Below are 14099 nucleotides of genomic sequence, written 5' to 3' on the forward strand. Positions count from 1 at the left end.
GTTTATAATTGGTTTTTGCACAGCAAGGTTCCAGGTACAACTGTGATTAGGCCGTGCAAAATGAGTTCATTACAGCTTTCAGATTATCAGTTTTCCACTCATTGTAGGCTTTATCACACCCCCAACCCCTGCCAATTATCAAGAGACATTAGCATCAGAGTCCGGAATATTTCTACTTTGGGTTCTGCGCGCCATTCGCGAGCTCTGCCTGTTCCTGGTTTTCTCTCTGTAAAGTGGCTCTTGCTAACAATTAGCATCCAGGCTGCAAAATATTTTCCCGCACTGTGCTGTGCCCTAAACTTGTCATCACATCACAGCCAGAGCCTCTGTGTGGGAGGGTTCTCCAAGCACCTTATGAATTTATGAAAGCAGAGTAAAAGTCACTAAAAGAAAATTGTCTCTTCACCTCGCCCATTTACTTTGCATTTTAAAGTTCATTTTTTTTTAAAATCCCCAACTTTTCCCAGTTCTGATGGCATGTCATGAACCTGAAATGGTATCTATCTCTCCCCACAGAAGCTGACTGACCTACTGTGCATTTCCAACACTTTATGTTTCTAAAGATTGAAGTTTGGATTTACTTGTTGCATGTACAGTGTGTACTGAAACATCGAAACATGCAGTGCAATGTGTCGTTTGCATCAATCACCAAATATCTGAGGATATGCTGGAGGCAAGTGACACCATACTTCCAATGCCAGCATAGTAGACCAACAATTTATTAACCCTTGGTGAACCGTATATATTTGGAATGTAAGAGGAAAGTGGAGCATTTGGAGGAATCCCATGAGGTCAGGGAGAACGTTCAAACTCCTTACAGCCAGCAGTAGAACTGAACCCAGGTTGCTGATGCTGTAAAGCATTATGCCTGCTACTACTCTACCAAGCTGCTCATATTTACTCTATTTTAAATCAAAATATGATTTTGTTTCTTGTCTGTAGAACATAACACTCCCTTGTTAATTTAAGGACATTTACTATGATTTGCAGATAGCAAGAACTGTACCAGTCTTTTTTAAACTACCATCAGTCCATGTAATCCAGACACACACTGCAGCAGCTCTCAGAAACGCAGGGAGTTTACACTCTCTCCCTGACAGGACAAAACTTACCGCCATTGTCTGACTGCCGTGTAGTGCGTTAATGGCCGCCTGGGCTTCAGTGTGTGTGGAGAACTTCACAAATGCGCAACCTACGCAGAAATGAAGAGGGGTGGGGAGCACAGAGAACATTAATGGTGCAGAAATAAATCCAATGGTCCACAAGAGCCTCTTCATGCTTTACTTCACCGTGGCCCTTCAGCACCTCCTGCACAAGCCAAACGTCTCGTTAAATATTCTAAATCTATTTGTCCCAGCTACCCCCTTTGGTAATTGGTCCCAGGACTCTAACAATACCTCAGAAAAGGCACTTATTCTGAGATTCCCATTGGATCTACTAGTGACCATATTATATCAATATCAAAGGATCTTCTCACCCCTTTGCAAGAAAGGAAACGCGGTGACAGGTCCTTCCAGCCCACACTGCCCAATTACACCCTTGTGACCAATTAACTTTCTCACCTGTATGCCTTTAGAATGTGCGAAGAAACGGAAGCACATCCCGCGGGTCAAGGAGGGAATGTACAAACTCCTCACAGACAGTGGCGGAAAATAAACTTGTGTCACTGGCACTGTGATAGCATTACACCAGCTGCATGCCACATCCATCTTATTTTCTAAATAAGCTGCTTCCAGATAAGACAGCCCTGGTCTGATCAAACTCTCCTGACTTCTCAGCTCTGGTATCATTTTAAACTGATGATTTCCCACACCCACAAAGAGTGGACTCACCTTTACTGTTCCCGTCTGGTCCTCGTAGAACTGTGCACTCCTCTATGACGCCAAAAGATTCAAAGAGCCTGTACACGTCGTCTTCTGTTTGCTGCTTGTTTAACATGCCTACAAATAATTTTCTGTCTTCTGAAACAAAAAGACATATTGTTTAGTAAAGCACAGGGTTCACACCTGGGGTCAGGTTGTTTAGGTGGGGCTATGATTACAGTTTTGTTCAAGCCCTGCTCGGTAAACATTGTCTGTCAGGAGGAAGGTGGTGTGAAGTGGGGTGGAGGTTGAATATTTCTCACCTCCAGATAACACAAACACCTAGTGTTTTTATAATCTGGAAATCAGAAATACTCAAGACCTAGTTAGAGTAGAGTTCAACGCTACCTGTCTATTCAAACAAATGTCCATCCTGTCTGCAAGGCATAGCCTCCTGTTTCAGTGTTACATTTCCTGTCTGCTCCATTGATCTTATAGCAGAGTCTTAAAAAGAGGCCGTCATAGAGTCATAGAAGAGTACAGCACAGAAACAGGCCTTTCAGCCCATTTAGTCCAAATACCTTAAAATTATCCCCCCTGGTATTAGCCATTTCCACCCTGGGAAAAAGTCTTTGGCTATCCACTAGATCTATGCCTCTTATCATCTTCTATACCTCTATCAAGTCATCTCTCATCTTCCTTCACTCCAGACAGAAAAGCCCTGGCTTGCTCAACCTGTCTTCCATTTCCTATTGAGCTTAGGAAAATAGAGGGCTATGGGTAACCCTAAGTAATTTCTAAGGTAGGGACATGTTTGGCACAACTTTGTGGGCCGAAGGGCCTGTATTGTGCTGTGGGTTTTCTATGTTTCTATCCTCCTATGGCATAAAACAGACTTGACCTGAATTTAGCACATGTGGTCACATCTTGTCAGGCTCAAGTTAGGTAGCGGGCTCTACATTTGCAAGAAATTGTCCAACCCAGCTATTGCGAGATTGGAGTAACTCCCTTTAATTAAACTTTTGCTTGTTTAGAGGGCAGGTCTGCAAAAATGCTCAAGGGAATTCCCAGTGCCTGGAATTTATGATGTTCTGGTGCCAACCACTGAAGGCAGATGGAAAAGGAACAAAAGGGTTTTGAGGGAAGCTTTAACTGCTCTGATCTTTTCAATTCAACCACATGTACTGCGTGGCCACTTCGTTAGCTACCTCTTGTACCTAATAAAGTGGCCACTGAGTGTATGTTCATGGTCATCTCTACTGTCCCATTATCTTCAAGGTTCGACATATTGTGCATTCAGAGATGCTCTTCTGTACACCACCTGGTTATTTGAGTTACTGTCACCTTCCTGTCAGCTTGAAGCCAGTCTGGCCATTCTCCTCTGACCCCTCTCATTAATAAGGTGTTTCCGCCCACAGACCTGTTGTACGCTGGATGATTTTTATTTCCTGCACCATTCCTATAAATGCTAAAGGCTGTGCATGAAAATCCCAGGAAATCAGCAGCTTCTGAGATACGCAAACCACCCTGCCAGGCACCAACAATCATTCCAAGGTCAAAGTCACTTAGATCACATTTCTTCCCCATTCTGATGTTTGGTCTCAACAACAACTGAGCCTCTTGACCATGTCTGCATACTTTTATGCATTGAGTTGCTGCCACATGATTGGCTGATTAAATATTTGCATTAGCAAACAGGTGTACAGCAGCCCTAATAAAGTGGCCACTGAGTGCAAAATTCAGAAATTATTCTAATATGTACTGAATACATGAATTGTCTGTCACAGAGAAAAGCTAGAAATGCCTACAAGACCGTCACATTGCTTGCTCATAGTACTTCAAGGAACACAGAAGTCAGACAGCTGGATGACCAGCCAGATTTATTTGGATAGACAGCATGGTCTTTTTCATTTACTTTAACTTGTGATCTTGTGAACTGCTCAAAAAAGAGTGAATCATCAAAACAAAACACTGACAGCAATAAACCTTCCTCTAATGACATCCCAATATATTCACAAATAATACGATGCGGCAAATGTGACAATATGGTTTTTCATTCCCTTTCTGTCACGCTGCATCAAGACAAGCCTGGGGCCACGGGAGTGTTCACATCATAGCTCTGGGAATCTTTCTGACTGCAGCTTCTGCGATCATCATTCAACAAGCAAACTAATAGCATTGTGCATGTCAGTGGAAGGATCTGTGTCATCGGTGAAAGGAATGAAGAAAAACATCACAGAACCCAGCTACAATGAACGAAGGCTGCTCTGATATATATATTAAAAAATCCACATTGTTTCTGGCCTAATGTCACAGGGGCATTTCACTTAATCACAGAATCTTCACCCCAAAACAGATCACACACGCTATTAATGAAGAAGCCTGTTGGAATTTCACCCAAGAGGGTGACAGGTGGCACGGTCGTGTGGTGGTTAGCGTAATGCCATTACAGCACAAGCGTCCTCGGGTTCACTCCCCGCCATCTGTAAGGATCTGGTATGCTCTTCCCAGGACTATGGAGGGTTTCCTCCGGGTGCTCTGGTTTCTTCACACATTCCAAAGATGTACAGGTTAGTAGGTAAATTGGTCACATGGGTTTAATTGGGCCATGCATGGTTGTTGGGCCAGAAGGGCCTGTTAATGTGCTGCATCTCCAGATAAGTAATAAAATAAAAATACCAACTTTGAAACCCAGGAGGAAAAATGTAAAATACGTTGAGAAGCGAAGATTAGAGAGACATAACTTTAACATCAACTTTACATCGAAGAAACCTGAAAGATATTAGGAAGGCAGTAACCCAAGCGGGACTGGTGATATAGAGGATGGAAATATCAAGAGGTCTCATGATCTCATCACATTAAATAGGATTGTCCTGACATGTAACAACTGGGAGTATATTGCAGACTGTTGAGGAAATGTAAAGAATTTGCCTGAGATAATTAATAAGTGTGGCAGATAGTGGAGCTAAATAGATTGGTGCTGGCAACTAATTTGGTGAGGAGTAATTCCAAGTCAAAGATAGTGGAATATGATTTAAATGCCATGCGTAGAATTGACATTGGATATGAGACTGCGTGATTTTAAAGACAAGTGACACTGGATTTTGTGGGAAAACTGGCTATGAAGAAGATTTATAAATTTAACCTTCTACTTCCATCCGTAAATCCAAGACTCACAGCACGTGCATGTTAAGTCCAGTTCAAACTTCAGTTGGAATAGTTCATTGCACTTGCCATGGCCGACCGCAGGTAGCAAGATTCAGACATTATGTAACCTACTGTTGGACTTGTTGATAACGCTACTATGAAGTCCCTTTGAATTGTATACCAGCTAAAAGGCACTATGTGACTTACATTTGTTTATATTGTTTTGTGAAACACAGCAAAGTGCTCCATAGGACTTCAATCAAAAAAGAAATAGAATTGAGAGAAAGGTGTGAAATAGGTTTTGAGTACCAACTTGGAGGAAAGGACAAAGGCAGTAAGCTCTAGGGACAGAATTCCAATCATTATGTTTTTAACAGAAGAGGAATAATTATTGAGTCAAGTTGCTAACTCTTCATTGACTGAATGAGAAGTCATTGACTTGAATTGCCAACTGCGACTTTCTCCCCACATTTCTTGACCGACTGAATGTTTACAGCTTTCTTTGTTTGGCTGCCTTTGGCGGAAACTCTCCAATTAGACAGCAAAGAGATGATTGGGTAATTTCCCTCTCCATCTAACTTTAGACCCTGCACTGACTGCAATCAATTCTATTCAAGGAGTTTATGAGTAATAATTCTCCACTCACTGCATATCTCTGGAGAAATTACAGTGCTTTTACTCAAAGAAGTTGCTGTAATTTGTTTTCTCTGCTCTCCGCTAAGTATGCTTGTGGAAAATGTTAAAACCTTTAAGATGTCACTCAGGTTAATTTCGAATTATCTGGTAGATCTTATGAAAACTATAATTATAAGAGATAAAGTACTGGAGGACTCACTGGGCTAAAGGTAGGCAAGTCACCAGGATGCAACGGACCACACATTTGTATCGTAAAGAAGGTGGATGCAAAGGTACTGGACAAAAATTTTCATACCCTATTAAATACTGGGAGGGTATCAGAAGACAGGAAAATAACCAATGTGATTCCATTGTTCAGAGAAGGGCAAAGGCAGAAAGTAGGAAACCACATGCCCATTAGCTTAACAGCTATTAATGGCAAGATGCTGCACTCAATAATCAAAGATGAATTAACAAATAATTTAGGAAACCTGATATATAATTAAACATAGCCAAGAAAGTTTTAAAGTAAGATAAATCATGCTTGAGAAATTTGCTTAACTTCTTTAAATATATAACAGGGAAAGTTGATAGAGAGGAGCCAGTCTCTGTAATGTATTTGACTTTCCAAAAGACATTGACCATTAACTCACATAACCATGCGTTACAACAGTGGTGTGCAGAACAGCATCTCTGAACGCACAGCATGTCAAACCTCGAAGACAATGGGCTACAGCAGCAGAAGACCAGGAAGTACCTAACAAAGTGGCCACTGAATGCAGATAAGCCATTTCATTCTAGGGCAAAGTCAAATGAAGGTTACTGAGCTTGTGAAGCCCCAAGCCAGAGGATAAATCGTCCTTCCAGGGCTCACAAAATATTAGAGGTCTGGAACTCACTGACTAAAAGTGTGGTGGAACCAGAATTTTCCTCTGCACCTAGAAGATGATTTGAAGATTGCTTGAAGAGCCATTACTTGCAGGCAATGAGCAAAGTGTATTCCCTTTTGACCATCAACAACAGTAGTCTCGCTGTAGTCAACAGTCTGCACATCAAAGGAATATGAAGATGCAAAAAGATGAGAAAAAGTTGGACAGCCATCTTGATAAAGGCTATTTGTTTCAAGGGTTTTACAAAATGGACATGGAGGTGTGTTTCATTTCCATGGGAGCCCACAATAAGGGGTCATAATTTAGGATATAAACCCAGAGATGGTTAGAATATAGAACTTACTGCCACTTGGACACCCAGCAGGTCAGGCAGCATCTGTGGTGAGAAAAACAGAATTAACGCTTCATATTGATGCTCTGATAAAAGGTCATTGACCTGAAACCTCAAATCTGTTTCTGTCTCCACTGATGCTACCTGACCTATTGAGTGTTTCCAGCAGTTTCAAATTTTATTTCAGACTTCTGGCATCTGCAGCTGTTTGATCTTATTTCACACATTGGGCCAAGCTGCTTTCCCACAATGTGCTGGAATGATATTGATAGAAAGGAGGAGCAGCCAGTGTCCAACTGTATCATGGTGTAACAGAGACCCAGGGTTCGGTGATAGTTTCCCTGCCTCCACCACAAGCTCACACTGCATAACTTGTCTGGTCCCACTTCTGCAACATCTAGTTCGGGCTTGGCCACTGACCTGACCGGGGTTTTAGGCCAGTGATGGGCTCCTTCGCTGTACTTACTGAGGTGGGCACGTGTTTGTTTCGTGGGGAGAGCACTGTTGGTGATGAATGGATGGGAGGGAGGGGGATTTCATGCTGACAGGAGAGGAGACTGTCTGAATGACTGGCCATGCGGGGGGTTGAGATTGGGGAAATAGCCAGCCACGATGGGAGGGAGGATATTGAGGAAGCTGGCATTAATGCTGAACTGGCAGGAAGATGAGAGATGAAAGCTGAAGGGGATGGAGGTATCAGTAGCACTGTGATGGGGAGCTGGAGGGTAGTGATGGGGGGTGATGTTGTGTGAGGTTGGACTGCTAGATTGGAGTATTTGGAGATGGCCTGACAGTTTAGATGAGTCTTTCGCTTACTGGGTGGCTTCCAGAGAAGTTCTGTCATTTTAAGACAAAGGTTATGCAGGATAACAAACACAAAATGGTGGAGAAACTCAGCAGGTGAGCAGAGTCCACGGAGAGGAATAACCAAAGGAAGTTTCAGGCTGGGACCCTTCGTCAGGACTGGTGAATTCCAGATTAAGAGTCTTGGCCTGAAACGTTAACTGTGTATTCCTCTCCAAAGATGCTACCTTACCTACTTTCCAGCATCTACAGAACCTCTTGTGGTTAGGCTATCTAGGGACTGCCCAGCTACATGTTCCCCAGGAAAAAATGATCCAAGTTTCCCCACAAAGCCCAAAATCCAAGGAGTGGAGTCTTCACATGCATTCCCGATGCAGAGTTACAACAGAATCATGAAGACTCACAATAAGTAGTGTTTGTCAACTTGAAACATAAAATGACTTGCTTCAGCTTAAACTGATGTTCAAGTGCATCATAGATCAATGTTCAAAGTAAATTTAATGTCAAAGTACATCCACTCAGTGGCCACATTATTAGATACCTCCAGTACCTACTGAGTGGATGTTTGTGATCTTCTGCTGCCGTACCCATCCACTTCAAAGTTCAACATGTTATGCATTCAGATATGCTCTTCTGCACACACTGTTGTAATGGGTGGTTATTTGAGTTTTTGTCACTTTTCTGTCGTTTTTCAGCTTGAACTAGTCTGGCCAATCTCCTCTGACTTCTCTCATTCATAAGACATTTTCACCCAGATAAGTACCGCGCACTGGAAGTGTTTTTGTTTGTCACACCATTCTTTGTAAACTCTAGAGACTGTTGTGCACAAAAATCCCAAGAGATCAGGGATTTCTGAGATATTCAAACCACCCCATCTGGCACCAACAATCATTCCAGTCAAAGTCATTTAGATCACATTTTTTCCATATTCTGATGTTTGTACAGAACAACAACTCAACCTCATACTACCCTGAGTTGCTACTACATGATTGGCTGATTGGATATTTGCATTAATGAGCAGGTGTACAGGCGTACCTAATAAAGTGGCTACAGTGTACATGTCACCATATATTACCCTGCAATTCATTTTCTTGCATGCCTTCACAGTAGAACAAAGAAAGAGACTTGAATCAATGTAAAACTATACACAAATAAAGCCCTACAAACAACCAATGGCAAAATAAGACAAATGGTGCAAATACAAACAAAATCAAATGATGATAATAACAAATAAACTAATGACGCTGAGAATATGAGTTGTAGTGTCCTTGAAAGTGAGTCCGGAGTTTGTAGAACCAGTTCAGCGTTGAGGTGAGTGAAGTTATCCACACTGGTTCAGGGCCCTGATGGTAGAAGTATAATAGCGGTTCTTGTACCTGGTGGTGTGGGACTTAATGCTCATGTACTTCCTTCCCAAAGGCAGCAGCACGAAGAGAGCATGGCCTGGATGGTGGAGGTTGTTGATGATGGATGATGCTTTCTTGTGGCAGCACTCCCTGTAGACTGGCTCAATGGTGGGGAAGGGTTTTTCTGTGATGGACTGAACTGTATCCACCAAAATGTGCAGGCCATATATGGCGACATTTACAGATGGTTCACAGTATTACTAGTACTTAACACTGAGAGAAATATCGCCAGGCAGCTCACTTAGTGGCAGTTGATGTTTTAAATCCTCTTAAGAGAAGAACGAAGGGCTTGTCTGAAAAACAACATCTTCATCAATGTTGAAGCACAGCATCAGCCTAACTATGTGTTTGACTCTCAGAAGCACAACACAAAACCATAGCCTCCTGGGCCATGATACTGCTCAATACTGTCTCTGAACAGAACTCATTGTTGTCCTCTGTCTCTCCCTAACTGAACTAGTTAGGGATGCTTGAAATAGCCAGTTCAAGACTAGTTTGTGACAATAGTTGTAGCACTGATTCTGACTGGCTGAAGCTGTTACTGCAGTAAGATACCCATAGCTCAGAAATTTAGAAAACCAACGGTCTGTGCACGTGGCAGGGATATACTGTAAGCTATGCCCAACCAAATAAAGATGATAGGAATTTGGTGAGTGAAGTAAACATGACACACAACTTCCCGCCCAGGACTGCTCAAGTCCTTTAACATCTTGTCAACCATCATAGCAGTGGCTGCTGAACAGCTCACAGGAATACACCAAGGCTTTGCTGAAAATAAGTGTTGCTAAGAGCTTCTTGAAGGTGCTAAAAAGTAAAAACAAAATTGCTTATTGTTTGTGACAGCATCCAAGTGGAAGTGTCACAATGCACGTCAGCAATGCCGGGTACTGTCACACAAGATAATCAAGTATTTATGTTATCAGCATCAGGAGCTAAGCTTGGAAACCATAGGTCACCTTACAGAATTAGACTTGGGTGGTTTTATGAATGTTTAGCAAGACAAAGCTCATCATTGTCAAAGGGGGAAGAGGAGCAGAAGGTTTTATTCTACCAAAGTGCATCTCTTTTCAACTGGCTTTTGATCTTGTCATGCTTGCTTAAAAATAATATTGTTCTGTCTGTTCAGTTCATTTTTCTTTCATCTGAAGGCATAAGTTTCTACCTTCCTATTTCAAGAAGGCTTTTTTGTTTTGATTTCGTGGTTCTCTCCACATCTGTTTTTCTGTAATCCTTCCCACTGTGCTCATCCAATTATTCCTGAACGAAATTCCTACCATTAGCAACCCTGCCATCAATTACAAAGGCCATGTACTTTGGAATTCCCTAAACCCCTTTTCCAATTAGACGCTCTTTAAAACCAAAGGTACGTCTTGATCCAAAACATTGATGATCTCTTTGACTCTACAGATGCTGCTTGATGTGCTGAGTTTTTTGCTTCAGATTCCAGCATCTAAATTTCCCGTGTCTCCTTCAAACCTCCCTCTACATCAGAAGCTTTGCTCAGCTGCTTAAATGTATCTTTGAATGGTCCAGCGTAATTTTTGTTTAGTTACACTACTGTCAAAATGGTTGTTGTGATGTGTCTTGCGTGGTAGTGTAGCGGGTAGTGCTTGTCGCTCTCACTTTCAGCTTCCACCGCTGGCTAGCAGTCTTGCGAAAAAAAGGAGAGCTGGATGTCTCCCTGCCAGTACGCAGCCTCTCCTACAGCAAGCCTCATGTAGCGCCTCCTCGCTGACGACACACGAAAACTGAACTACAGAGGACGGAGAGGAGATCTGGCCCCTGCACATGTAGCACACAGGCCTGCCGGTGTCCGCAATTATGGGTAAACAGCCCCACTGCCTTGTGAGCAGCCTCAGGAGAGACAAAGGTTATAGGAGTAAACTCAGACAATAAATCCGAACTGGACCCCCTAAGGCGGGTGGATGTCATTGAACATCCTGCCGGCAGCTCCTGCAGCCAAACTGGTGCCAAACATATTGCTTCATAAGCTTTCCTTTGGATTACACTGATGAGGCTGAGAAGGAGATCTTGACGGCCAGGCAACTCCAGAGCTCTGTACCTCCCACCCAGGCTTGTGATGATGATCATCATTATCCACTGTCCTTCGAGACAGACGGATGCCAACCAACACTATTGGAAAAGACGTGGGGGAAGCTTTGCTACATTAAATGAATGCAAATAAGTGCAAGTCATCATCATTGCTAGAGCAACTTGAGGTTGTGAGACTCACTGTAACACAGGGTCGATTTTTTATAGGGTCTAGTTTTGCCTCTCCACCACAACCCACAATAGACATAGAGTTGTACTGCACAGAAATAGACCATTTGGCCAAACATACCTATGCTGAACTTTAGACCATCTACACCAAAACCATTTGATCCAATTAAGTCCTTTGCCTTGCCAGGCAAGTGCCTTTCTTAATGTCGCTTAAATGTAGATCCATATATGACCCCACTACCTTCTTTGGCAGCAGGAAACTGATTTCAACAACTCAGTATGTTAAAAACCTCCCCCTTATCCCTTTTAAAACTCCTTAAATTTGTGTCCTTTTGATTTTGCTATCCAAATCGCAGAAAATAATCTTATTTACCTCATCTATGCCCCATGGTCTCATATACACCTATTAGGTCACCCCTCAGCCTCCTGCACGCCAGGAAAACAAGCCCATCATATCAAATCTTTCCCCATAGCTAAAACCCACCAGTCCTGGCAACATCCTGGTGAATCTCCTCTGCACTCTCTCCAGTGCAGCCACCTACTTCCTATTGTGTACAGACAAAAATTGCTCATAATACTCCAAATGCCATCTATCCAGTCTTTTGTAAAGTTGCACAACACATCCCAGCTTTAAGATTGTGAAGCATAGCATCTACCTGCACCACTGTATCGCCCTGTGTTGCTATTTTCAAGGAACTCTGGACTTGAATCCCTAGATCTCCCTGTTCATCGACATATCTTAGTGTCCTACCATTCACTTAATATGTCCTACCTCTATTTGACTTCTCAAAATGAATCACCTCACACATGCTGAGATTAAATACCATTTTCTAATGCCTTACCTAACTTTATTCTACTGTTGCCTGAGACAACTTTCCTTACTATCCACAACTCCGCCAATCTGGAGTGGTATGGTAGTGTACTGGTTAGTACAACACTATTACAGTGCTAGCAACCTGGATTCAATTCCCACCATTGTCAATAAGTTTATATGTTCTCCCTATAACTACATGGGTTTCCTCCGGATGGTCCAGTTTCCTCCCGTATTTCAAAGAATGGGTTAGTAGGTTAATTGGTCACATGGGTGTAATTGGGTGGCACAGGAACATGGGCTGGTAAAGCCTGTTACCGTGCTGTATCTCTAAATAAATAAATAAATAAACAACATGAAATGATTTTCATATCATTCAGCAAACTACCAAATATTCCTCCTACATTCATATCCAAGATATTAATGTATATCATAAATGACCAGGGTTCCAGAATCATTTGCTGTGGTTCACCACTAGTCAGAGATTTCCAGTACAAATGAACAGTATAGCCAACGTATAGAATTGCCATCTCTGGACAGATATACTTCTGAAAGTTAAATCATAGAAATCATTCTAATTTATGGTATAGGACAAGGCCGTTCAGCTATTGAGGGTAATCCCACCCTCCTGGTTCATTTCCTTGAGGGGTTTGTTCCTCATGCTTTTTCAGTGAATTAGTGCATTTGCCTCCACTGCCCTTTCTTGTAGAGATTTCCAGATCCTTACCAGCCTCTGGGTGAGCCTTTCTTTCCTCATCTCCCTTCTGATCTACTGCAGCATATCTTAAATCAATATCCCCTTGATACTGGCCTCTCCATGAAGGGGAATTGCCTAGGTTCTCATATCTGTAAAATCTTCGATTAATTCTCTCCAAAGCCTCCTTTCCCCAAATTAACCAACTCCGCCCTGATCAGGCTCACTTGATCTTAGGCCAAGCTCCACATACTTCATACCCTTTGACTCCTCTAATAAGGTTATACAAGACCTTCATACATTTTGATTACAAGCTGACACCGTTGGATGCATAACAAGTCATTCTAATACCAACCACAACCTTCCCCCAAACCAAATAGAAGGAGAACAAATTTCATTACCTGGTAGGGTGATTCTATTTGGTAAACAGCTTCTTCTCCAATATTTCAATAATTAGCAGATACAGAAGTTTAAATAAAATGTTAAAAAAAGCAATTTTGAAAGCACCTTTTTTCTCTCTGCTGGAATCCTAGGAAACTCCGGGACTATCCGTGATATTGAGCATCTCTCCCTCATCCAACCTCATGCAAGCTGCAGCAGAGAGTAAGTAACTCACAGATAAGACCTTGGCTTCATGGGCCAGCTTGTCTGAGAGGCCCAGACGATTGCTAGCAGCAGGGACTTACTTACAAGCCACTCCCCAACCTCCACACCATAAGGCAGACAGGCCAGTAAGATCAGCTGAAGGAAAGGTATCCAGTTTTTCAGCAAGTGACCAAAGTCCTTATGGGTGGGGGAAGGTGGGGTGGGAGGGGGCATTGGAATTAAGTGGGGGAGAGATCTCCGTCAGCGCAAATTAGGAGAAACCTGCATGGAGGGAAGATAACAATTCTTGGATCAACATACAAAATGCTGGAGGAACTCAGCATGTCAGGCAGTATCTATGGAGGGAATAAATAGTTGATGTTTCGGGCCAAGACCCAAACTAAAAGGGTAGGAGAAGCTTAGTCATTCTGTATATTTGACCGAGATTAATATTTAGAAATTAAGGGAATTGAGAGACATGTGGTTGGTTTGGGAAGGTGTCAGTGGTGTGGAAAGGTCATTCATTTTCTTATTCAATGACAGAGCAGCCACAGGGACCAAATGACCAACTCTCACTACTATTTCTTATGTTCTTATGTTCATGGAGCTGAAGGAGCTTTTCTCCCTTCAAAACCCTCGAGAAACATCGAATAAAACGCAGAGGTAAATATTCATTCTTTATTGCATGTGCTGAATGCGCATCAAATTCCATCTCCTGGAATTCATTTATTGACTTCACTGAGACCAAATTTCAGTAGTGGAGTGCAATGTGCAGGCATTATCATCACCTTGTT

At 42.4% G+C, this 14099-nt stretch overlaps 1 protein-coding gene across 7 annotated transcripts in view; it reads right to left on the reverse strand.

Annotated features, from left to right (window-relative positions):
- Window positions 1-14099, reverse strand: part of LOC140739817 (CUGBP Elav-like family member 4) — a 579610-nt gene that overhangs the window by 64018 nt on the left and 501493 nt on the right. For 5 of the 7 annotated variants that reach the window (XM_073068375.1, XM_073068371.1, XM_073068374.1 and 2 more), the window contains exons 4-5: window positions 1833-1961; window positions 1113-1192 (exon numbers count right to left, since the gene is read on the reverse strand). In XM_073068375.1, the coding sequence (XP_072924476.1) occupies window positions 1113-1192; window positions 1833-1961 (209 nt within the window). The remainder of the gene's footprint in view (window positions 1-1112; window positions 1193-1832; window positions 1962-14099) is intronic. The other 2 variants (XM_073068376.1, XM_073068372.1) reach the window with 1 other exon arrangement.

This window comes from Hemitrygon akajei, chromosome 16 (genome assembly GCF_048418815.1).
Source record: "Hemitrygon akajei chromosome 16, sHemAka1.3, whole genome shotgun sequence".
NCBI lineage: Eukaryota > Metazoa > Chordata > Chondrichthyes > Myliobatiformes > Dasyatidae > Hemitrygon > Hemitrygon akajei.